We start from the raw sequence: 27,062 nt of genomic DNA, 5'->3' as shown, positions 1-27,062 counted from the left end.
GGTGCAGGGCCCAAGCACTTGGGCCATCCTCCACTGCCTTCCTGGGCCACAGCAGAGAGCCAGACCAGAAGAGAAGCGGCCGGGACTAGAACTGGCACCCATATGGGATGCTGGCACCACAGGCAGAGGATTAACCATGTGAGACACGGCACCGGCCCCATGAAGTGCCTTTGTTGACAGGGCCCTGAGCTCCAGGGTGCTCCCAGTTGGAGTTCTCATTAACTTCCTTCTCCCTGGGTTCATTAGAGGCACTCATTTTAGGAAAATCCAGATTAACCCGTTTTACAAATATATCAGAGGAAGTGTTTGGCCTAGTGGTTAAGATGCTGTTTAAGACATCCATGTCCTGCTTCTAGCATCCTGGCAGCACAGACCCTCAGAGGCAGCAGTGATGGCCCCAGTCTGGGCCTGGGACTGGTGTAGGCATTTGAGGAGTGAACCAGTGGTTAAGAGTGCTCTAGCTCTCTCGCTGTCTCTCTCTCTCTGGGTGTGTGGCTGCCTCTTGGATAAATATACATAGGTATATATGTAGGTGTATATTTCAGTCCCAAAGAGCAGTACTGCTATCCCTAAGGAGTCACATCGAAACACAGAACTTACAGCATCAATGCTACTTCGGCAGTATTGGCATTTTGGGTCAAAGAATTCTTGAAGGCCTTCAAATCATAGCAACTATTCTGTTTGTTCATCTTAGATCAAGGCCAGGATAATTAGAAAGTGTGTCATTCTACCCATTGTTTCACCTATATATAAGCATTAATGATTTGTTCTAAAAGTTTTTAATATATATGTTGTATGGTAGCACATAACAATAATCAACATGAAAGTATTTAAAGTTCATCTAAGGGGGAAAGTGTCCAAGATAAATGGTTTGGCCCAATTCAGGTGAGTAGAATAATGAGTAAGATTTTGAGGACAAACTGCTATACTCATAGTTCTGCACTTTTTTCTTCTGCAAAATAAGGGAAATGGATTGTGTACTCTCTGTGACTTGTACTATTACCATTAAGCATAGTAATAGCAACTAACACACAGGGAGACCTTGTTCTGTGTAGCGCCATGATGAATGCATTTACAATTATAACACCTTGTCAGGTAAGTTTGTTATTAGGGTTAGGGTTAGGGTTAGGGTTAGGGTTTGTTATTATCCTTCCCATGTTACAGATGAAGAAACAGGCACAGAGAGGTCACACAGCTAGTGACTGGTGATTACAGGATGTGAACCCTAACTGACTCAATAGCCCATTTCCTAAGAACCCTTCTGGTGCAACAGTTTTGTGAGCTGCTGATGTAAAGAGAGTTATCGTAGGAGTAAAAGAAAAGAAACAGGAAATTCCAGCTAAAATGTAAGGGAGAGGGGGCTAATACTAAATAAATGCCCTGTTCGTTTGTCAGCAACTCTATGAAATAAAAGCAGACCCAAGATTTGGATTGTCAATGTGGAGGTATCACATACTAATTACCTTAGAACTAGTGGGAGCAGCCTAGCGTGTGCTACTTTAAAATCAGCTGTGACTTTCCTATCCATTCTCTTAACTTCATGAAAATTAAATGCCGTGTACCTTCCAAACTCCAAGGTGGCTATTTGGCCCCTCTCACTTATTCATCTTCCGACTTCTTCAGCAAAAATTAAACAGGTAAGTCAGTTGTACCGTGAGCTGAAATGCTCGACAGTGTCCTTGAGAATTCAGCCTCTGCTCCTCGAAGAGGAAAGAAAATCAACTGCTGTGAGCGTAGCTCAGTTCCACACATGAATGTGTTGTGTGTGTGTGTGTGTGTGTGTAGGCTGAACCATAGCAAATTGCCCTTTGTGTAGGCCAAAACAAAGTCAAATGTCAGCAATCGCCATTAGAACAACCTAACGTAGCGTTATCCTACTAATTGAATGAACCTCAAATTGGAAGGGTTCAGAGGACCTTGTCCTGAACAATTAAAATACAAACCCCTGGGAAAGATCAGGAAAGGGCTCTGAGGGCAGGCAGAAGACACTTGCCTTTGGAGCCTCTCCCCTACCCACCTTCCACAGGCACTCCCATTTATGCTGCAACACTGTCTCCAGCTCACCAGGACACATTCTTCCCTCTTTCCTCTCTGGCCCAACTATGGACACACAGCAAGGCCTTCTCACTGCTCCTTAATACAGTAGGGGAAAAAAAAGGAAACCAAAAGATAAACTACGACATAGCTGTGTCTTCCCCTATTAAAAAAAATCAGCAAGTCCAGCTGTCTTACCACAACAACCCAGCTTATCAGTTGTGAAACTTGAATAGCAAAGCTATTCCCAAATTCCTGTCCTTTTTCTTTCCCCCCTGTTTCAGATTTGTATAGACTGGAAAAAGAGTGGAAATAAGGATTGTTGGCTCACACTTAGTTCGAGCGCTATTGGCTTTTTTTAATTAATGAATTAATGTGAAAGAGTTGCACAGAGTGAGAAGGAGAGGCAGAGAGAGGTCATCCATCTGCTGGCTCAGTCCCCTCTAGATGGCCGCACTGCGCCGATCAGAAGCCAGGAGCCCGGAGCTTCTTCCGGGTCTCCCACGCGGGTGCAGGGGCCCAAGCACTTGGGCCATTTTCTACTGCTTTCCCAAGCCACGGCAGAGAGCTGGATGGGAAATGGAGCAGCTGGGACTGGAACCGGCGCCCATATGGGATGCCAGCACTGCAGGCGGCAGCTTTACCTGCTACGCTACAGCGCCGACCCCTGCTTTTAGGAAAGCAAGCACATCTATGGAGCTTTCCCAACCTTGCCCATGACCCCAGCAGACAGCGGTGTTCCACCTACTTCTCATTCACACCACGGAGGCAGTCAAGCGGCAGGTTGGGAGAGCTCACCTGGGAAAGCATTTTCCTTCCCAGGCTTCTCACACATGGTTTCCACAGGAGACTCAAGGGAACCTGTGGCCTTTTTTTACTCCCTCATCCTCTTTTAGCTCAGAGCTGAATTTTGCATTAGCTTCCAAAGTTGACTTTGAAACAAGCACCTCACCTGCCTCAAATATCAGGGTGCATTATCCAGAAATAGAGATGCCTGGCTGAAGAAGTCCCGACAGGCAGAGAAAAAACATTAGAGTTTTCTTCTGCTTGGTTTGTAGTGGATTTTAAACAGTGATCCCCTTTTGGGTAGCAGCAATGACTTTATTAAGAAATGTGTTCTTGAGTAGTAAACTTAATCTATCAGACACATAAAACCACAAATTTAGTTGAACTGGAAATCACTTGCTACTTTGGCTCTTTAACTATCATTCTAACATAAATTGTAATGGTTACAACTGTCCCTGGGAGTCCACGGGTATTTCACGGCTATTGTAAAGGAATGGTATTACAGTTGGAGATCCGTGGCTATAAAACCACAGGAAGGGTAGTTGAAGAAAGAACACCTGCTCTCCTATAGGCTTCCAAGCCCTGCATATCCAAAGACAGGAAATATGTGCTTCTCTGTCACCTTTTAGGCAATCACAGCAGGTGACTGTATATTTATGCAATTCAACGCTGCACACGTTGGCTACAGATGGTTTGAACAGTCATGATTCGCAATCTGTGGCTCTATTCCTTGAATTAAACCTACCCCTGAGACTCACAGCACGTCTCCCCAAATAATTGGAGTATGTAATCACAAGTTTTCTGGATAGAATTCATAGCATGGAATATTTGATAGGTCCTTTTTTGGCAGAAATTCAAAATTAAAGGCAAATCTCATTAGCTTCAGCTGACTGGTGAAGAAACCGAAATCCAAAGGAGTGTAAAAAGCGAAGTGCCACACCCCAGTAGAAAGACAGGCCAATGTCATGAGCAGACAATTCACAGGAGACACAGACGTGGCAAATAGATAGCAGAAAGGGTTCAACCTCACCGGTAATCTAAGAAATGCACATTTCAGCTGCAGTGACACAGCATTTTCCTACCTTGATATTGGGAAAAGGTTGCTAACAAGGATAATTTTCAATTCTACTAACACTGGAATGAGGCGGGCTCTCCCACTACTAGTTAATGGGTGTGTGAATTTGTGTAGCCTCTGCACTATACTCTCTCACGTTCCTTGCCTGGTTTGATCGGTTTATGCTATGTTTATGTGTTGAAATACCGCACTGTACCCCATAAAAAGGTACTGCTAAAAAAAAAGTTGCATCCAGAGTCTCTTCATAGGCTCTTCTCATTTGACCCAGTAATTTCACTCAGAGGATTCCATATTAAGCAAATATTTATTTACAAAAAGGTACAAAAAAAGACATGAAAGAAAAATGGGAAAAATTCTAATTGCCAACAATAGAAGAATGGATAATATTTATTACGTGGTAAGATATATACTGCCATTAAAAGCAATAGTTTAAGAATATTTAATAACATGAGGACTGCTGAAGATAAAACAGCTGGAAAAACGAGACATAGAAGTTTAAGTACAATCCTACTTTAAATGTCTGAACAGAGATTATACAAAAAATATTTGGAACAAAACTCAGCAAAGTGTTCACAGTAGTTCTCATTGGCAGGTGAGATTACAAGTAATTATTTTCTTTGTACACTTCTGTATTTTCCAATTTTTATGCAATAAAAAATCTATCACTTTTATAATTGGGGAGCGGGAGGTGGAGGAGGTTATTTTAGTAAGCAAAATGAGGGTGGGCCTTATGCTCAGTAGGTTAAGCTGTTGCTTGCAGGGCACACATCCTATGTCAGTGTGCCAGTCTGAATGCTTGTACTTCTGCTTCCAATTCCAGCTTTCTCCTAATATGCATCCTGGGAGGCAGGTACAAGTTCAAGCACTTGGGTCCCTGCCACCCACCTGGGAACCCTAGACTGAGTTCTGAATTTCAGGCATTAGTGTAGCCCCAGCCAGGCTGTTGTGGCCATTTGGGGAATGAACCAGCAGATGGAAGATTTTCTATCCCTCTCTCTCCCCCTCCCTCCCTCCTGTCACTCTGCCTTTCAAGCAGATGAAAAATAAACATTAAAAAAACCCCACAAAGTACACAATATCACTGAGCAAAAGAAGGGTCTGATATGACAGGGCTGAATTTTGAAGTCCTCCAAGCCAGTAAAGATTAAAAACTTTCTGAACAGAGATGTTTGCACTTGGACCCTGGAGATCCCTTGAAGTTCAGAACTTCCACCCTCCCACCCCCCCAACCCCCAGATTTACCAAAAATGTTCACGTGTGTGCTTATGTGCAACTTTCTGGAGATGCAGTCTGCCACTGTCAAATACGTAAAGGAATTTTTGACCACAACATCTGAAAGTTTTGATTACATCTAGCTATTAAACAGCTATTTTGATGAAATATAGCCAGTAAAGAGCTATTTTGATTAAATAGATAGTAGATAGATTTAGTCCAACTGTGAACAATGTAGCCAAACCGTCACATTGGCTTTTTTCCCCTCCCTCACTAAACCAGATATTTAACCTCCTGCTTGGGATCATGCTGACAATTCTTCCAGATAAAAATCTAGTACACTATGCTACAATCACCTTGGAATCTGACATATGGGCCTAGTCACAAGTTTAAATAAAATGGGTAAAGTGTTCCCTGTATTGTAGAAATAATAACTAATGCTGTTTCACAGTTTACTGAGTACCTGCATGTGTCATTTAATTTAATTCTTCCACGAAGGTCTGTGGTACAAAGTAGTAATATCGCTCACATTTCACAGATGAGAAAACTAAGAAACCAGATAGAAGAGATGAGTGGTGCATAGACAAGTAACTAGCTAAACGTCTCCTCGCTCTGGTTACTGCTATTTACACCTCTCAAAGTCTCTGCTTTTTCATTCTTGCCTTGGTTCCTGCCCAATCTGCTTGGACCCCCTCCACCCAAATCAGAAGTCTGCCCCCTGAAATCTGGGTGAAGGTTACAGGGGACCTCTACCATTTTTTGCAACTTCTTGTGAGTCAGGCTACTTCAAAATAAAGAGTTATAATAAAAACTCAATTCCCAACTTGACTCTCACTGGGATTAAACATGACAATAGGTCTGCTCTGATTTCATCATCATTTAAAAAAATCATCTATTATTTTTCACTTTATGTTTCTGTGTGGGAGCAAACTGTTGAAATCCATACTTAATGTATACTAAGCTGATCTTCTGTATATTAAGATAATCGAAAATGAATCTTGATGTGAATGGAAGGGGAGAGGGAGTGGGAAAGGGGAGGGTTGTGGGTGGGAGGGACGGTATGGGGGGGAAGCCATTGTAATCCATAAGTCGTACTTTGGAAATTTATATGCATTAAATAAAAGTTTAAAAAAAAAAAAAACCTAAAACTTAGCTAAACTGAGCTGACCTAAATTAAATAAAATGCAATTTGCAAAGCCCTTCTCTGATCCTGCTACCCCTGCTCCAAAACCCTCCTCTTCCCCAAAGCCTCCTGCAGCACCCTGGCCAGCAGGGACTGACCCCCTTAACCATCAGAATCAGGAACAGCAACTTTCATTCTGACACAAAAGAACCATTTCTGTAGTGTCTTTTCTAATTAGGTAGCCATGGCAGACATTACTGGTGGGTCTGACTAACTCAAAAGTGGAAAAAAATCAGATCAACAGTCCATTTATTTTGAAAATCTGGTAAAAATTGTTTTGATGATTTTTAAATTTTTTTTACTAAATATTTAAAATTATTTGGCTATCTTGTGTGGACCAAGAAGAATTTAATCAAAGCCAGGTACCTGTGAGTTCTTTCATGGAATCCTGTTCAAGGTTCCCTGGATCAGGCTCACTGTGTGTCAGCTACAAGGTTTCAAGGTACCTAGATGGAATGCTGGTATGCAGAAGTCTAGAACTAGAACTAAGCCAAACCATCCTATGTTCTAGCTACTTGACTGGTAAAAAAAAAAGGAGAAGTAAGCCCCACTCCCTCATAGGCATCTGACTCACATAAAGTCAAGTCACAGAACCAAGAAAAACTGTGGCCATGCAATTGAGGCTTGAGCTGAGCAAAAGATAATCAACAACCTCTACACTGAAGGTCTAGATAGACGATGACAGGTACTCTCCCAGGAATGAAGACATAGCCATGACCTTCCAGGAGTGCCCACTCTGATGGGTGAATAAAGAACAAGTGACACCCAAGGAACATGCAACCACAGGACTCCGAGGTGAGAGAGACCCCATCGCTGGGACAATCAGGAGCATCCTCAGAACTGAGGGTGCACTAGATGAGGGGAAACCAGGCAGAGCTGAAAATGTATTTTCTGTCTCTCTTTTGTAGGCCCATAACAGAAACCTGCTCTCCATAGATTTTGATCATATCACCCGCACAGGAAAGATCTATGATGACCATCGAAAATTCACCCTTCGCATTCTTTATGACCAGACTGGGCGACCTGTTCTATGGTCTCCAGTAAGCAGATATAATGAAGTGAATATCACGTATTCACCCTCGGGATTGGTGACATTTATTCAAAGAGGGACATGGAATGAAAAAATGGAATATGATCAGAGTGGAAAAATCATCTCAAGAACTTGGGCTGATGGGAAAATCTGGAGCTACACCTACTTGGAAAAGGTAAGTACTGGCCGGCACTGCAGCTCAATAGGCTAATCCTCTGCCTTGCGGCGCCAGCACCCCGGGTTCTAGTCCCGGTCGGGGCGCCGGATTCTGTCCCGGTTGCCCCTCTTCCAGGTCAGCTCTCTGCTGTGGCCAGGGAGTGCAGTGGAGGATGGCCCAGGTGCTTGGGCCCTGTACCCTCATGGGAGACCAGGGGAAGCATCTGGCTCCTGGCTTCGGATCAGCACGGTGCGCCAGCCGCAGAGGCCATTGGGGGGTGAACCAACGGCAAAGGAAGACCTTTTTCTCTCTCTCTCTCTGTCCACTCTGTCAAAAAAAAAAAAAAAAAGTACTGGGCAGTGGGGGGAAGGAGGGCGATTAGTTACAAGTTTCTGAGAGAGAATATTGACGAGACTATCGAACAAGGTCCGAATGAGAAAAGTCTGGTCTGGATGCTCTGTTCTGTAGAAGTAACAGCCTCCCCTACCCCGCCCCCCAAAAGTGGAGCCTCTGAGAATAAGCTGTTTTTCATTCAGTTGCAAACTTCCCCTAATCCCACACTCTGCCAAGTACTCTTTCAAACTGAAGTCAAGATAATGGCTTAGCTTTCTCCTCATTTGTGCTTAGCTGTTCATGCTCTTGAAAAGGTATCTTTATTATTATGAAAACGCAGACTGAGGGAAAATAGCTGGGAAATTCTAAAGCTGTGTGTTATTGTATGTCAGCTCTGGGGAAGGACCTCTTATACCGAGGATATGGAATTCTAATTGTTCGGATAGTCAGTGAAATTGGAGTCATATACATTTAAGAACTATTTTTCAAAAATAATCAGCCTGAGGGAATGGTGGCAGTGGGATCTCATTGGGAATAGTCTTTTGTGTGCGTTCGAATCTATAATGGGAGCTTTGGGCCTCCGCCTTCTCAGAGCAGGCAAGAGAGGACTTTCGTTCCACAGCAGGACCCATTTGTCAAACATCAGCCCCTACACAGCAAAATGGGTTCTGACCTGATCAGTACCAGAGGACAATCTGAGTAATTGATGTCCATCTGCCATCTCAGTGCGATTGCCTAAGATAATGCCTCGTTTCCCAAATCTACACATTTAACTGCATTCAGCAGCCTTGAATTAATTTCTGTGAAAACTGAAAAATGCTTTCCCTTGAGGAGTCCAGGGTAATCAGTACAAGGTAACCCAGAGACATTCTTGGAAAAGTCATAGAGCTCACAGCTCACTTGGCGAAATTTCACTATTTGTGCCAAATCATGCGGAGCTGTTCTACTCGTTACAAAATATATCCTCTCTACTGGGACAATCTGCCTCTAGTAGATTGGGTTTTTCCTCTTTGAGATTTCAGTAACTAGAATGATTGGCAAAATCCTATGACTAATGTCGACAAAGTGCCAAACTTGTCATGACATTAACTGAATCCAAATATTGCTTGATGTTTATGCATAGGCAAAGTGTTTCTTTTAAAAAAATATTTGAAAGGCAGAGTTACGGGGTGGGGGGAGAGATTTTCCATCCGCTGGTTCACTCCCCAAATGGCTGCAATGGCCAGAGCTGGGCCAGGCTGAAGCCAGGAGCCTCTTCTGAGTTTCCACCATGGGTGCAGGGGCCTAAGCACTTGAACCATCCTCTGCTGCTTCCCCAGGCGCATTAACAGGGAGCTGGATCAGAAGTAGAGCAGCCCGGACTCAAACCGGCGCCCATATGGAATATTGGTGCTGCAGGCAGTGGTTTTACCAGCTACGCCTCAGTGCCGGCTCCAGAAAGTGTTTAAGGCATATTTTGAAGACCTTCATATGAGAAAAGCATGCCCCTGATCATTAACAGAACATTGGCCAAGTTTGTTTTCTAGCAACAAGGATGGGTTTGCCCTGAGCCTTCCACAGGTCCTCCGTGTGACTAGGGAAGCCACCACTCCTTAGGAGTATGTATGGGTTTGAACATATAACTCCAACCTCATTAGCACCATAATATGACCCAATGAGCTGTCTATGGAAAATCAGCTCTAGGCCTCTAAGACTTTTTTTAGGCCACCTGTACAGCAAGAGCCCAAAAACTTCAGTTATTTAGCTCTTCTTGACACCAGTGAGGATACTGTATCATTTCTCTTTTCTGAATGAGCTGATTAGTTTGAGATCTGCTTGAACAGATAATCCTGTGCAGCAAACTTGACATGAATTCTCTTTCCTATAGAAACTTGGTTGGCAATAATTTTTAAAAAAACCTCTGTGAGACTGTCAACATCTACAGTGGGCAGAAAATGAGATCTTACAGACCCAAAGTAAAGTATCATGAAAAACCCCAGTGACTTCCAAAGACTAGTTTATTGACCAGTGAGACAAGTGAAATTATGTATGGCTTTTAGTTGACTTTTGTCCCCATCCTCATGTCTAATTTGTTCTATAATCAAAAGTATAGTCTTAGGGCCGGCACCATGGCTCACATGGCTAATCCTCCGCCTGCGGTGCCAGCATCCCATATGGGCTCTGGGTTCTAGTCTCAGTTGCTCCTCTTCCAGTCCAGCTCTCTGCTGTGGCCCAGGAGGACAGTGGAGGATTGCCTAAGTGCTTGGGCCCTGCACCCGCGTGGGAGACCGGGAGGAAGCACCTGGCTCCTGGCTTCGGATCGGCGCAGCGCTGGCCATAGAGGCCATTTGAGGAGTGAACCAATGGAAGGAAGACCTTTCTCTCTCTCTCTCTCTCTCTCTCTCTCTCTCTGTAACTCTACCTGTCTAATAAAAAAAGGATAGTCTTAATTTAAGCAGTTCTAATATGCAAAACTCCAAACCTACAAAATACATTATGGAATGGTTCTTTACTTTCAAAAATCATTTATCGTGAAATTGATTTTATTAACATTATTACCAGTGATAATAACTAATTCACTGAATAAGTATGATTAGATGAAATGATATAGAATACCCAATTAGAGATTTTAAATGCCAGCTAGCACTTATTGCCACTCGAAGGCAGGCCAAAACAGGAAAGGACAAAAGGCTGGCAGGCAACAAGGAGAGGAGGAGAGAAGAGGCAAGGAAGGAAATTTAAACGTCTTGGAAATGGTGATTCTGAGGGAATAAGAGAGAAGATTGAAGTTGCCAAAATGTGATTTATGGGTGTAACTGTTTCAAGTGACTTATTTAGGTTGTGTTTCCTTTGACGACACACCCTTTCACTGTGACAGAGCAGGGACAAAGGTGATGGGTCTTGTGCTATAAAGTAGGAATTCACAAACTTTAAAATGCATCTCTCTTTATATCCCCAGAATAATCTGGTATTACTTCTGTCAGTTTTCTTGCCCTTCCTATACTGTCATACATTAACTAGTAGCAGGGACAGGCATTTGGCAGGCACAGCAGTTACGATGCCACATGGGATGCCTGCATCCCACATCGTAGTGCCTGGGCTCCAGTCTGGGCTATGCTTCCAATTCCAGCTTCCTACTACTCTGCAGCCTACAGGTGATGCCTCAAGCGCTTGGGCCCCTGCTTGCACTGAGTTTTGGATTCCTAGCTTTAGCCTGGCCTAGCCCTGGCTATTGAAGGCATTTGCAAAGTGAACCAGAGGATGGACGCTCTCTGTTTCTTTCTGTCCTTCAGAAATAAAGGTTTTAAGGCAGCAGATTTTTTCAACTTAACATGCAGAAGTTTTGTGAAACTAATTTGACTTTCTCTAGAGTAAGTGAAAGTTATATCTTCTTGCACAATGGTTTTTATCCGTTAGGGGGAAGAAAAAAACCACAATTATTTTGGTTATAGCTGTGGTTGCTTAAATGATTTCTTCACTGTTAAAAAAATCAATTATTGTTTCCTAACTTTCCTCTACGTGGTCATTAATTCTCTGTCTTAATTTATGAGACTTCTCTGAGTTATTTTTTGAAGACTTGTGGGGCTACAATTTTGTATTACAGGAAATCTAAGTCTTTCAGTGTCCTAAAATCATTCTTGTCAACTTAATTTTCAAAATTAATTTAAATGTATTTTATAATCATTTAATAAGATGTTTTAGTCTTAATGCATTTGAACAAAATTGCCTCTTTGGGGCTAAAGTTTTCAAATGCTACTTAGAGGGACAGAATGCAATTTTTGGCTTGAGCTTCCAGGTGGCTACATACTGCCATCTAGTGGTCATTCAAATGCTTTAGTCAAATTACTCTCTTCGCTTCTTCAAATTGGGTATACAGCATGACTTTATTTTTCCTTTGAAACACAGTCAATCAGAATGATAAAAGTCCTGTAACTCTGTTATTTGGACTAATAGTAAATAGAATTTTATCCTGTAGCAGCACTGTGGACATTAGACACACTCATAAGCATTTTGTGTGTGTGGTTTTTTTTAAGATTTATGTATTTGAGAGGTAGAGTTACAGACAGTGAGAGGGGAGAGACAGAAAGGTCTTGCTTCCATCGGTTCACCCCCAGATGGTTGCAATGGCCGGAGCCGCGCTGATCCGAAGCCAGGAGCCAGATACTTCTTCCCGGTCTCCCATGCAGTTGCAGGAGCCCAAGCACTTGGGCCATCCTCCACTGCTTTCCCAGGCCATAGCAGAGAGCTGGATTGGAAGAGGGGCAGCTGGGACTAGAACCAGCGCCCATATGGGATACCAGCGCCACAGGCGGAGGATTAACCTGCGCCACGGAGCTGGCCCCTGTTTGACTGGGTAGGTATTATCAGTTGGTTCAAAAACAAAGTGAAAAGCAGCCTCATGATAGCTAAATTGTATTCTAGCAACACAATATTTACGTTCATGAAACTTCTGTTCACATCAGTCACATCTTTGCTATTGGCAAGAAGCTTTAAAACAGATCAAGACAGCTGAGCATCAGCCCCACCTAGGAGCAGGGTTCAAGCAGTGGTTTATTGCAGGCTGGAGGGAGAGAATACAATAACGATATGCTGTAAATGTTTGGCAAGGCTGGCATAGTGACTGGAAAAGGCATGGCCCAGGCAGGCTGATACTAGATAATGCATGGAGACCATATGGTGATTGTCCTTGGCCCACATGACAGATGTTACTTATTGGTGGAGAAGTGACAGAAGAGTGGAAAGGAGCTAAGAAATCTGACTTTCAGCATAGAGATAATGAAAAGTCATCTTCTACCCTGCTGTCCCCTTCTACCTTACATAGGAAAATTCCCTGCTGGTTCTATTGAGTTCCTCTTTGGTCAAGGGAAAGAGTTCTCACTTCATGTTCCCCAGGCTCAGGCAGGATTTCCAAGGCCCCTGTATTTCAGGAAGGTTTTCAGAGGTCACAACAGTGGCAAGCTGGAGGTGGCCACAGGTGAGGAGTTGACAGGAATTCACACCCACCTCTGAATCCTCAGCCACAGTGCTGGAGGAGAGAAAGAAAGAAAGAGCAAGCAAGTAACCACTGACTTTGACACGCAGTTCAAACTCAGTAATTCTCAGAAGGGTAGGGAAGATATGCAGTTTCCAAAAGCACATCCAGTATCAGAATTTCATATTTAGAAGACTTAACTGCATATTACATATGTTTATGCAATTCACATTCATAAATATGTAAGTTATTTATATTTAGAAAATGAAAAAAATCCCCGTTTTCATAACATAATGTTTAGAATATAAAGCTCAGTTAAATCCTTTTGCTTGATAAGGTAATTCTCAAGAGGAGAGCATTAAAGCTCCTTTAGACTCTCTAAAAGATGAGAGTTAGGGGCAAGCATTTGGCCTAGTGGCTAAGATGCTGCTTTTGGTGCCTGCATCCCATACCAGAAGGCTGGGTTCAACTCCCAGCTCCACTACCAATTCCAGCTTCCTTCTGGTGTGCACCCTGAGAGGCAACAGGTGATGGTTTAAGTTCTTGGATCTCTCTCTCTTTTTTTTAAAGATTTATTTTACTTGAAAGTCAAAGTTACACAGAGAGGAGGAGAAGCAGAGAGCAAGGTCTTCCATCCGCTGGTTCACTCCCCAATTGGCTGCAACAGCCAGAGCTGTGCCTATCCGAAGCCAGGAGTCACGAGCTTCTTCCAGGTCTCCCACATGGGTTCAGGGGCCCAAGGGCTTGGGCCATCTTCTACTGCTTTCCCAGGCCACAGCAGAGAGCTGAATGGGAAGTGGAACAGCCAGGACTGGAACAGGCGCCCATGCAAGATACTGGCACTGCAGGTGGCAGCTTTACCTGCTATGCCACAGTGCTGGCCCCAAGTTCTTGGATCTCTACCACCCACCTGGGAGACCTGGATTGAATTCTGGGCTCCTGGCTTCAGCTTGACCCAGCAGGCATTTGGTGAGTGAACCAGCACCTGCAACTTTTCTCTTTCTCTGTGTCTTTATGCTTTTCAAATAAATGAAATGAAAAAAATATTTTTAAACATGAGAGTTAAATGTTAGTGAATCAGTGTCCTCTGTAAGACAGTGCTTTTACATGAAATTAAAATAAGATCAACCAATGCTTATGAAACACCTATTGCATGCTAGGCATCATTCATCAACATATAGCTGTTTCTGAAATAGTAAATCAGTTGCAGGAAATGGGGTTGCATAACCAGAGAATTATTCACTCATAACATCATGCTTCCCTTACATGAAAATGTAAATTCAAACATTAATAAAGCATGACTTGCAAAATAATAATAGTTTGTAGCTTCACAGAAAAACATCACTATGTGACGTCATTAACTTTTTGGCTTTGTTAAGGCACTTTTGTGGCTGAGTTCATACATGAAGTACCCTGACCTTGGTTTACCTCTCTGCAATCCATCTTCACATCGAAGCAGCAAGGACTTTTCTAAATTAGCAACTTGACAGTTTCTCCCAGCTCCACGGTACCCCTTCCCTCAACTGGCTTAAACCTGTCAATGGCTCTCTCTCATCAACACACTTAAGTCTGAATTCCTTAGCATGACTTAGAACACTCCACATGATCTGAACCCAGCCCGGCCCAGCTGTTCTCACCTCCTGCCACTTACCACTCCCACCCCATTGTCTGCCAGTTCCTGTCATTCTCTGAAAAAGCTATGTTCTCTTTCATATCCAGACCCTCATAATATTGTATCCTCTACTAGGAGTACTGTCTCTCTTCTCCCACCCTCCCTGCACAATCCCTAGTCATCCTTTAGGTCTCAACTCAGATGTCCCTTTCTCCAGGAAGGTTTCCCTGGCCTCTTAAGTCTGGGTTATCTGCTCTTGCTCTGTCTCCCAGAAGCACTCAGTACCTGCACTATGATAGCACACTTCACACTATGTTGGTTTGACTACTTGTCTTTCAACTCCATTACCCCTTACTAAGTGATGGCTGGATGAAGGTGTGTTTTCTTTAATGTTCTCAACTTTAATGACACATTCTATGTTATTTTGCTTTTGTCTCATTTCAGTCTGTGATGCTTCTCTTACATAGCCAGCGGCGTTACATCTTTGAGTATGACCAATCAGATTGTCTTCTCTCAGTCACCATGCCTAGCATGGTGCGCCACAGCTTACAAACCATGCTTTCGGTGGGCTACTACAGGAACATCTACACCCCACCAGACAGTAGCACTTCCTTTATCCAAGACTATAGTCGAGATGGCCGACTCCTGCAGACCCTGCATCTGGGGACCGGGCGCAGAGTTTTGCACAAGTACACCAAGCAAGCAAGGCTGTCGGAGATTCTCTATGATACCACTCAGGTCACATTAACATATGAAGAGTCTTCTGGAGTGATTAAGACAATACACCTGATGCACGATGGATTCATCTGCACAATCAGATACAGGCAAACAGGTTTGTTGTGAAAAAGTGCTGATGTATACAACATTAGTATTTTCTTATGATGTTTTTGCTGACTACAGTCTGAGAAGCACTGACCTTTATGCTTCCAACCCAACGAATTTTCACTTTAGCTATCAAATTATCTTCTATGGAAAATTTAAAACACTTGTAGTCTACATGAAAGTCTATTCTTTAAAAGACATATAGTGCATTTCTCTTTCTCTTGGCTTTCAAGAAAGTTGAGATCTACAGATCTGGTCTAACTGTATGCCTGTTCCTTCTCACCACCAAAGCTTCCTAAAGATGCAGCTGCAAGATATGAGTTTCACTGAAATGAGCTCAAGCCCTAGGTAATCTCTATAAGCCTCAGATGATGACAAACTATCTTCAAAAGTCAGAACTTTCGAATATATCTCATCTGTTGGGTGTATAAAAATGCCCAGATCCAGTTACTTTAGCACTGGACTTTGTCAAAACCTGACCCTTTGATTTTATAGCAAAGGTTAAATGAAATGAAAGTACTTTTGTCTGTGATTATAACAAGAAAGCATGTTCATTATATCAGTTTTATCACCCCAGGCTACTGGATGGAATATTACTTCTGTGGTTTCTATATTAGATTATCCTATAATGATATTATACAATATTTTTAATTTTTTCCATATTTGGTGACTACCACTATGAGAATATATAAGGACACTTGACAAAGTTCTAAGAAAATGGAATGAAAAGATAAGTTTTTTCATGATACCCATTTTCCATGAACTTTTTGAAGACCTCCCCTCTTGTACATGGAATTCAAAACTTTCCATTTCCTTTCTCCATGAAGTTTTTGGATCACCTTTGTAAGTCTACAAGATGTGTCCAGGAATTAGGTATCAGAAGTCATCTTCCACTATTCCATTTTGAATGTAAATGCATCAATACTGAAATAACACTAGACTTTTTGATTGTTCCACATTTGATCACCTAGTTCCTTTCTCATTTTTAATTTTGATTCCTACAGGACCTCTTATTGGACGCCAGATTTTCAGATTCAGTGAAGAAGGTCTTGTGAATGCACGGTTTGACTACAGCTACAACAACTTCCGTGTCACCAGCATGCAAGCTGTGATCAATGAAACCCCTTTGCCCATAGATCTCTACAGATACGTTGATGTCTCCGGTAGAACAGAGCAGTTTGGAAAATTTAGTGTCATTAATTACGATTTAAATCAGGTCATAACTACTACAGTGATGAAGCACACCAAGATCTTTAGTGCCAATGGACAAGTCATTGAAGTCCAATATGAAATCCTAAAGGCGATTGCCTACTGGATGACTATTCAGTATGATAATATGGGCCGTATGGTAATATGTGACATAAGGGTAGGAGTAGATGCCAATATAACAAGGTACTTCTACGAATACGATGCTGATGGGCAACTTCAAACTGTTTCTGTAAATGACAAAACCCAATGGCGTTATAGTTATGATCTGAATGGAAATATCAACCTCCTAAGCCATGGAAACAGTGCTCGTCTTACTCCTCTCCGATATGACCTCCGAGACCGCATCACCAGATTAGGAGAGATTCAGTACAAGATGGATGAAGATGGCTTTCTGAGGCAGAGGGGAAATGATGTGTTTGAATATAATTCTAATGGTCTGCTGCAGAAAGCCTACAACAAGGCTTCTGGCTGGACTGTACAATATTACTATGACGGGCTTGGGCGACGTGTTGCCAGTAAGTCCAGCCTAGGGCAGCACCTCCAATTCTTTTATGCAGACCTTGCCAACCCCATAAGAGTGACTCATTTGTACAACCACACGAGCTCAGAGATTACATCTCTGTATTATGATCTCCAAGGTCATCTTATCGCCATGGAGTTAAGCAGTGGTGAAGAGTATTATGTAGCCTGTGATAATACAGGTACCCCACTAGCTGTGTTCAGCAGTCGAGGTCAGGTGATAAAAGAGATATTATACACGCCTTATGGTGACATCTATCATGACACTTACCCTGACTTTCAGGTCATCATTGGTTTTCATGGAGGACTCTATGATTTTCTCACTAAGTTAGTACACCTGGGACAAAGGGACTATGATGTTGTCGCTGGTAGATGGACAACGCCCAATCATCACATATGGAAAGAGCTGAACCTCCTTCCTAAGCCATTCAACCTCTACTCCTTTGAAAATAACTACCCAGTTGGCAAAATTCAAGATGTCGCCAAGTATACCACAGGTATTTAAACAGTGTAAAGCTTCCCGCTAAACTTGACATAACTCAGTACTGTTGCTTTTATCACAGAATCTCAATGTCTTTGTAAATATGCTTCCTCTTCCTGCCAGTTAGCCCACGGGTTCTTGTGCATTCACTTAGTTTTCTAAACTGAGCAAACCATGCAAGTTAACGTAAACTGAAGCTTTCCATCCCACTACATTTTTTTCTCCCCCTTTACACTGTCTCTCTTTAAAGTTTGTACAAATAATATCATAAAAGGAAAATTCAGAATTATGTTGCATCATATAAATATCATATCATCATCAGTGTGACTTTAGCACCACTACCACATTAAAAGTTCAAGGCAGGTGTTGTGGTATAACGGGTTAAGCCGCCACCTGAGATGCCAGCATCCCATATGGGCACTGGTTCGAGTCCCAACTGCTCCACTTACAATCCAGCTCCCTGCTAAGCACGGGAAGATGGCCCAAGTCTTTGGGCCGCTGCACCCATGTGGGAGACCCAGATGAAGCTCCTGGCTTCTGCCTGGCCCAACCCTGGCTGTCCTGACAGTTTGGGAAGTGAACCAACAGATGGAAAACTTCTCTCTTTCCTTCAAATAAATTTAAAAAAAAACACACTTCCAAAAAAAAATTCAAGGCAGTAACCTGAGCCTAGCTCTAGGAATATTTACAAGCAGAAATCGTCCCCTGTAGAGGAACGATCATGTATTTTACAGTAGGTCATAAAAAGAGGGAGTTTGATCCCTAACTTCCCATTGCCTGAACATATTGAAGGCATCTTTCATGTTTTCAACAACGATCGTAAAGTATGAGCTTTAAAAGTTTTTTTTTCTTTTTCTTTTAAATTTTCTCTCTCACAGACATTGGAAGTTGGTTGGAGCTATTTGGTTTCCAGTTACACAATGTACTTCCTGGATTTCCCAAACCAGAATTAGAAAATTTGGAATTAACATATGAGCTTCTACAGCTTCAGACAAAAACTCAAGAGTGGGATCCTGGAAAGGTGAGAAAAGTTTTACTATCTCTGTGTAGCTGGAAAAAACAACAACACAAGAGCATGCAATACCATGAAATGTTGTTTAGATACATTTGCTTACTTATTCTTGAGTCTATTTGAATATTCACTAAACGGTCATGACTTATGACAAGGAAAAACTTCCATGAGGAAAAGATCAGGAAATTGGGGCTTTTGATAAAGTGATGACTAACAAACAAGAGGAAAGAGAAACTGAACTTTTAAAGTTCTGAAGTAGGTTACCAAGGGTGACTGTGGATTCTACATAGGAAAGAGTATTCACTAGGAAACATAAAAAATGAAATGTCTTCAAAGGATCTTACTCATATGTGCAATCTTAAAAATAGGTGATCTCATAGAAGTTAAAAATACAGCAGTGGTTACCAGAAGCTGGGGAGGGAGGATTGTTTGACTGGTACTAGGTTATAGCTAGATGGGAGCAAGAAGTTCTGGGTTCTATTGCACAGTAGGGTAACTATAGATAACATTAATGTATTATATATTCCTCTATTAAGAACACTAGAAGATAGGATTTTTGGAGGTTTTCATTATGAAGAGATGTTAAATGTTTGGAAGATCAGCATAATAACCTTGATTGGACATTATACAATGTATGCATGTAACTGATAGTATCTCAAAAGTATATATACTTTTCATAGTCTGTTAACATTTTAAAAATGTAATAAAAAAATAAGAAAGGACTTCTCCCCCCAAAAAATACCAGATTTCTGACTGTAAATAATTTAGGATATGGTACCTTAGAACATGGGTTGATCAGAATAAAATTATCTTAATAAAATATATTATTGCAATGAAGCAAACATAATATTACAGGGATGAAGTCTTTGAACCAAATAGGAATGCCAAAATCGTGAATATTTAACGATGATTTCATCTGGATAATAAGGTACAAATGAAAACAGAAAAAGCTTTTTCTTTCAGTGGAAAGAAACAGGACTACCTACATTTGTAAAAACAATGGTTTTAACAAAATAAAACTAAAATTTGGGTGGAGTCTGAAACTTATAAGGGAAAAGAAATTCTAAGTAGATCCCATGGGCTTATCCTTTTTTGCAAATACACAAGTGCTTTCTATAATTAAAAAATCCTTATTAAGCAAAACATTGAAAATTGCTTGACACTTCATAATGGATACTTGGAGGTTCATAAGTATTTTCTTTCTATGTAAATATGTTTGAGAACTGCCAAAAATAAAAAAGTTTCTTTTAAAGTACACATAAAGATGTCAGTGAACTTCTTGCTTCCTTACTGTAGTTATTTGTAAGGTGACAAACAGCTGAAAATTAAAGACATGCACAGAGTGTAGCTCTGTTTCCTCACTGTAGCTGATATATTACTCCAGATGCAGTAATAACATCTAGTCAATGTCAGTTGATTTGGCGAGAATTAAGTGTTTGGGGGGATCTGAACCCATTTCAAGCACTCTCTAGTTCTGAGGTTCTATGATATCATCTGCATACATTTCCTTATGCTTGCTTCAATCAAGATATAAGAATGATAGGTGATCAGGCACCTGTTAGTCTTTTCTTTTCCAAAGGCCTGGTGAGAAGATTCCAAATTTGGCTTGCTTTCAAGTCACTCACCAAGAAATTAGAGAAGGAAGCAACCTTACAAGTCTTTCCTTCCCACAATCCCCAGGTGTCTGACAGGTGTCTAACCCTGTGCCACATTTGAACTGGGCCTTTCTTGTTTCCTAGACTATCCTGGGTATTCAGTGTGAGCTCCAGAAACAGCTAAGGAATTTCATTTCCTTGGACCAACTTCCCATGACTCCCCGCTACAATGACGGACGGTGCCTTGAAGGAGGGAAGCAACCACGGTTTGCCGCTGTCCCTTCGGTTTTTGGAAAAGGTATAAAGTTTGCCATCAAGGATGGCCTAGTAACAGCTGATATCATAGGAGTAGCCAATGAAGATAGCAGGCGGCTCGCTGCCATTCTCAATAATGCTCATTACCTGGAAAATCTACATTTTACCATAGAGGGGCGGGACACTCACTACTTCATCAAGCTTGGGTCTCTGGAGGAAGACCTGGTGCTCATCGGGAACACTGGGGGGAGGCGCATTCTGGAGAACGGTGTCAATGTCACGGTGTCCCAGATGACCTCTGTGTTGAATGGGAGGACTAGACGGTTTGCAGATATTCAGCTCCAACACGGAGCCCTGTGCTTCAACATCCGGTATGGGACAACTGTCGAAGAAGAAAAGAATCACGTGTTGGAGATCGCCAGACAGCGTGCCGTGGCCCAGGCCTGGACTAAGGAACAAAGACGCCTGCAAGAAGGGGAAGAGGGAATCCGGGCATGGACAGAGGGGGAAAAGCAGCAGCTGCTGAGCACCGGGAGGGTACAAGGTTATGATGGGTATTTTGTTTTGTCTGTTGAGCAGTATCTGGAACTTTCTGACAGTGCCAACAATATTCACTTTATGAGACAGAGTGAAATAGGCAGGAGGTAACAAAAAAAATCTCTGCCTTTGCGTCACCAAAGACTGCCTGTTTTTAAAACATAAAACGGTTTATTGTATTGGTTTTCTAGATCAGAACTCTGTATATGTAAATATGGAGGAAAAACATATCCAACTGCCTTTCAATGTGACGGAAGATGGTATTTTAATATTGTTTGTTTAAACTCTTTATGAAATGACAGATTTTTAGTTCTTGTGTGGCAGTATTCAAAATAACACAAGTAGAACTCCAACAGCTCAAAAAGTTTTCGGAAAGCACCACTTGAAATTCGCTGAGCCATTTGTATGTTCAGAGACACAGAAGGAACCCAAGGTTCTCTACCTGGATTGTGACACCGGGTTTCACACGTAACTGTGGGCGGGACTTGCAGAGGTGGTGCAGTCGCACCAAAGCCTGCCAGCCCTTTCACGTTTTCCAGATCTGTGATAGGAAATTTAAAAAGAAATGTAAAACGCCCTCAGCCACCATCTCCCAGAATCAGGCCCCGTTTGCCCTTCCTCCCCGGTGATTCCTCCTTGCTTGTTCAAGTAAATGCCATGTTGTTGTGCTGTGTTTCGGCGTGTGCGGGCTGCGGCCTGTCTGCCACACTTCCCGGGAGGTGTGGTTAGCAGCCTGAAGAGCCACTGTTCGCGTGTGTGGACGTGATACCAAAGCAGCTGGCCCACGTGACCTCTCTCACACAACCTGTTTTGACTGAGTTCTTTTTACCCAACTGTCCAGCTGTTTGGGCATCATATAAACATAGCTTTTAGTAACCTGGGTAGGGATTTCTCATTTCTATATAAGGTGTGTTTTGGTCATAGTTTCCCGTTAGTGATTCAGTATTTGTACACTAATCCAATGGTTTTGTGCACGTGAAAGGTAATTTACTAACAAGTATGATTCTGTTAGCACACACACACACAAAAAAAAACAAAAACAAAAAAAAACACACAAAACAAAATCAAAAAGAGGCTTTAGAAGGCCGTCGTGCCTGGGATGCTGATAAATAGGTTTACTACTACTGCAGACATTCGTAAGAGCCAAAACCTTAAAAGAAACCAGACCTGGGAGTGAAGTGAAAGACCAAACCAAATTTCACAGTAGTTGTCACATTGTTTCAGCCCACTTAGATTTATCTTTCAAACCTGTAGTCTGTCTTGAACATCTCCCAGCCACATTCGGGGAAATTGAATTAAGTGAACCCTTTCCAACCGAGGACATTACAACTGTGTATGGAGAGGCAGCCTAATTTTTACTAACTTAACTCATACAGCTAGTTATTTTAGTTCAGTCTTTACCCATTTGTTTTTATTTCATCATCTCTCCTGCCTAGGAAAATAACTATTTTTTCCAGGACAAGTTATCTGTTGTGCGATCATTTCAAATTTGGAGAAAGGTCAGGATTAGTGTCACTATCAGGCGCAGTTGCTCAAGCTCTATGAATCCTGCAGGAAAGGAAGCTCCTTAGTGAGCTGGGAGATTTGTGCCTAGTGACAAAGAGCCAGTTTGTAGAGTGCTGTGTAATTGTAAGTTACCACAGACAAAAATACACCACAATGCGGCCTGGAGAGAATCCCCCTGAGCCAGCTTCTGCACTTTCAGCACCAAGTCTGAACATTTGCTGTGTCTGAAGGAGAATTTATGATGGAGTGTTACTTTGGATTCTTTCCAGCTACTACCTAAATGGCCTTGCTTTGTGATGACAGTCTCTCTGAAAATCTGCAAAGTCAGAATCTAGGCTCCTGTTAAGGTTATTAAAGAGTCTGACTCACAGCACACAGAGGAGACTGAGGAAAAGCAAAGGACCTCAACAGATGTTAGGGGAGAGGGTATTCAAACATTTCATTTTCAAAACCTTCAGGTTGGGATGACCACATTCTTATTCATATATTGAGAGAGACAGAGAGAGATCCTCATGAATGCATTCCTCTTTGTAACTGGAAGTGCACTAGCTCAAGATATTGCTAATCCAGACAAAAATTGTAGTATTGAGTTTTTCCCGAATCAGGCTTGGCACAGTATTTATTCCAGATGGAACTTTAAAATTACTAACAAACTTGTTGAAAATTTGAATACCTCCACATCAACCTCAAAAATGGACCTTAAGTTTCTAGAACCTCTGATGTTCTTTTAAATAAATGGAAAAATAATTTGTGAACTGTATATAAAGAATACATTCATACGTGTGTTGATGTATTTTATCACTAAAGATATCAATATTGGAGTCTATTTTGCTTATATTTTAAACAGTTATACTCTTTTGCAATTCACTGTTATATCATTTTCAAACTGCTTTAAATATCCATTAGAAACATGTATTTGAAGCTTTTACTTAATAGTAATTACCTTGAACTGTGCATTTCTAGTTTGTAATACACATTTAGTTAGTTTGTGCCTTTAGTTTCTTAAAGTTCTATTTGTATTATATTCAGGAAATGCACTTTTTGTTAGCAGTTTTAGTACTGCCTTGAACTATTATTGTTCTCTTTACAACTCCTAAAGTTTGGGGGGAACAAGGAAAAACACCAAAATGTTAGCACTAATGAGTAGTAAATCTGAGGGAACCATTTTGGCATTTCTCAATATGAACGTGGAGATGTTAAATACTTCCTATTCGGCTGAATAGAAAGAACACCTTCATTGCCTTGTAGCTCTGAAGTCTAAATTAATGAAACAGCAATTCACTTGCATTTCCTGATGAAAGTCAGTTTTAAGAGAAATACATGAATTTCTTATACCCAGAAAACAGGTGGCTGACACTGCACAGCCACACACCACTCAAGTAAGTTAAAGTGAGAGCACAGCAGTTGGACTCTCCTATGAAGAACACTGCGGGATGGAGGCAGGGAATACTGCACGGTTGTTCTTTTTCTCCGTTAGGCCTATTTTATTTGTGCTACTTTGTTTTGTTTTTACTCTTGCACTATATTCTAGAGATCCAAATGAGCTGAAAATTCAAAGTCTAACAAACATTTAAATATGCTTGTTTGTAGTTGTCATTCTAATCATAATTGACTAGAAGCATGACTGCAGAAGGCAAGGAAATAAAGCTGAATTCATACTTTCAACAAAACACCATAGAAATAAGTCTACGTTCTATTTTAACCCCCCAAAATTATGTATAAAATAAGCGTCTTTACTGTCAGTTTATCTAGAAGATCTATAATATATAAACTACACATATATAACATAGTATACATAACATAGCCAAATGTATGAACACTTGACAATGTATAATTTGGAATTCACTTGCTGCCTACAGAGAGGTAAAGATTACGTTATGATTTTCATGTGGAGTTTCTTTTTCATTACTATTGACACAGTTTCAGGCACTCCATCATATTACTTTGACTCTTTTCTTTCTTTCCTCTTTTAGAAATATGTTTTAACCAGACCAGGCCCCACTGTAATATCACCTGAGAAAGGGCAAAGTTTTTGCATTTATAAAGATATGTTCATGGAAGGGCAATTATAATGGCATTTGATATAAATGAAAGCCAAAATACAGTAACCAAGTATTGATAGAAATTTTCAGAGAGATTGGAGTGTATTATAGCTTATGGAAAACACATAAGGCTACAGATTGTACACAACATTCTTGTTGGAACTCACATACACATAGCTGACCTGACTAGTACTTCAGATCTCACACTGCTTTTCCACAGCCTTCTGTAAGGTTCTTTATTCTCAAAGAAAATAAAAACAAACAAACAAAAAAACAGACAAAAAATAAAAAAGCAAAACAAAAAAAAACACAGAAAACAAACAAAAAGAATTCAATCACAAAATAGTGACTATTATTTCAGTGTGTCCTTCATGTGAAAGCTCTTAAGGACCAAATATATTACTGTGTGTAAGAAGTTACTTCCTAAACAGTAACAAAATATTTAGAGTTAAACTTGCTGTGGATTTTGTCTTGGCAGTTGTCATCTTACATTATTTGTCAAAGGAAATGTGTTTGGCAGTTAAAAATCTTTCCTTAGATTTAGTGGTGGAGTTTAACCTCTTAAATAAATGTTAGTCTATCAGATTGTGTCCTTGAAAATATTTTACTTGTATGAATCATGACAATGTCTAAATCTTTACTATTCTTCAGGTGAAAGTATCAGTAAGAGAGAAGGAGGGGGAGAGAGGGAGAGAGAGAGAGAGAGAGAGAGAAAGAGAAGTATAGCCTTTTTGTCAGAAAAATATTCTTTTTAGCTGCTTACTTTCTCATGAAAAGTAAAGATGTTTACAGTGTATGCCAACATTTTCAGTTTCTATATAACAACAGTTAGAGGTTCTAATCATACTGAAATTGTGTTACAATGGCCTGAGCCATGTTGCTAGGAAACAATAGGTTCCAATTTTGTATTCCTGCTCTCATTCCTGTGCTGAAAAGTGACTGGATACTGTACAGGTTCATGTTCTCTGGCTGCAGTTAAATGGTCTTTTGCATTTTGCTCTGGCTTTCAGGCCAGAAGCATGCATTTTTCTACAAGAGCATCACAACAACATGCTGTAAATATTTAAAGTAAAACATTATGTGTCGATATTTGAAAGAAAAGTACTTTGAATATTTCATTTTTAAAAAATAAAATTGCAAATGAAAATGGTGTCCCATTTTATTCATGCGCCAAACTGCATTTTTAAGTCAGCCTGGTCACCCGAGATAGGAAAAGTGAGTGGCTCCCTAACAGGGAACAATGAAACCATGTCATTTTGAAAACGTAGCTGCAGAGAGGCCCTGATCCCAGGTAGACGGCTCTTCATTTTGATGTCTCATGTAAATATGATCTCGGACACAAATGACCGTTTAATAAACAAAGAAGAGTAGCTGCTGGAAGTGTAAAGGCCTCTAGGCTATGACTTTTCCAAAGGGTTCAGTGCCTCCTGCTGCCTTCTTAGCAATAGAAAGGAAATTTTTTAAAAATCATAAAAGAGGGATAAGGGAGAGCTAGGAGACCAGGGCACCCAAATACATGAGCAAAAAGAAAAAGAAAAAAAGACGTTGAGAGGGGCAACCACGAAAGATGAATAAAAACAACAGTCATTGTAAGACCCCGCATCCCAGGCAATTACAGTCACCATGGGAGTTATTTTCCACATGAAGTTGTATTTACAAGTGATGCCGGAAAGCCAGCAAACAGATCTTCAACATTTTAACCTGCTACTAGGGGGACACATGTAATCCCGAGAGCCCCTAGCTGAAATTTGATTGGAATGCTAGAATTTATACCACTTCACAGCGCCCTCCTGCTGTGTTCTTCAGTGATACAGGGATATACAGGTACAGTGAGGAGAGTCATGGAGCTGACAACACCCTTGATTGTCTCAACATAACCCATCATCCAAAACAGCAGGGCGTGTGGGGGGAGACTAGGGTGTTAGTATCACCTGGGAATTTCTTCTCCAAAATGTGCAGCTCACCCCACCCTCAGTATTTTTAAAAAAAGACAAGAGGTCCTACACTGACAGAATCATTACAGGAAATGAGAGATTTTTCCGCATTTCTTCTCTATTCACTTTCCCTTTTAAAAATCTTTGAATATCAATGCTATTAAACATTTATCAATGTTACTACTTTAAAGTTTTATAATTGCAGTTCTTTAATAATCTGTGAGGATACATTATTCCTATTTGGCTGGCATATTCCTCAGAGCCTGACATACTTAAGGTCACATAGATAATCTATGACAAAGCTGGAAAGAGAATTCAGGTCTCATGCATTCCTGCTTTTACGCTCTCTGTCCAGTATTGAATATGCTATTGCCTTTTGCTGTCTTGTGAGAGAACAGTTCAATTTCTGTGTGTTTGCATGTGTATGTATATATGCAATCAAGACATATATGTTAGGTTGATAAGCTTTATCCTGTTCATCAGGCTTGTTACATCTTACTACGTTAAAAAAAAGTCTTCATTTATAAACCTATTGGTAAGAATTCAGCCTTTTACTACAAGTTTGGCCAAGACTCCAAATTATGAAAGTGTTCACAGTGAGTAGTTTCACTTCACTTCTAGCCACACAGTGCAAGGTGATGGTAACCCATTTACTACAAGGGCAAACATAGGTGGTAAAGTTGAATTTATAGCATCCTAACAAGAAGACTAGGCATCTTATAACCTTGACGTGCTTAAGGGCAAATCTGTATTTTATTGTTAATAGACTTTGGATTC

General features: G+C 41.1%; 1 protein-coding gene across 6 annotated transcripts in view; it reads left to right on the top strand.

Moving 5' to 3' along the window:
* Nucleotides 1–25,498, top strand: part of TENM1 (teneurin transmembrane protein 1) — an 870,866-nt gene extending 845,368 nt beyond the window's left edge. For all 6 annotated transcript variants that reach the window (XM_051827790.3, XM_051827788.3, XM_051827787.3 and 3 more), the window contains 5 exons: nucleotides 7,199–7,495; nucleotides 14,818–15,205; nucleotides 16,200–17,420; nucleotides 18,283–18,425; nucleotides 20,156–25,498. In XM_051827790.3, coding sequence (XP_051683750.1) covers nucleotides 7,199–7,495; nucleotides 14,818–15,205; nucleotides 16,200–17,420; nucleotides 18,283–18,425; nucleotides 20,156–20,914 — 2,808 coding nt within the window. In that variant the 3' untranslated portion in view covers nucleotides 20,915–25,498. The remainder of the gene's footprint in view (nucleotides 1–7,198; nucleotides 7,496–14,817; nucleotides 15,206–16,199; nucleotides 17,421–18,282; nucleotides 18,426–20,155) is intronic.
* Nucleotides 25,499–27,062: the final 1,564 nt, after the last annotated feature.

Source organism: Oryctolagus cuniculus, chromosome X (genome assembly GCF_051225735.1).
Source record: "Oryctolagus cuniculus isolate XC-2025 breed Fujian yellow rabbit chromosome X, ASM5122573v1, whole genome shotgun sequence".
Lineage (NCBI taxonomy): Eukaryota > Metazoa > Chordata > Mammalia > Lagomorpha > Leporidae > Oryctolagus > Oryctolagus cuniculus.
Note: the sequence above shows the minus strand (reverse complement) of the source record. Positions and strands in the feature narration are given on the sequence as shown.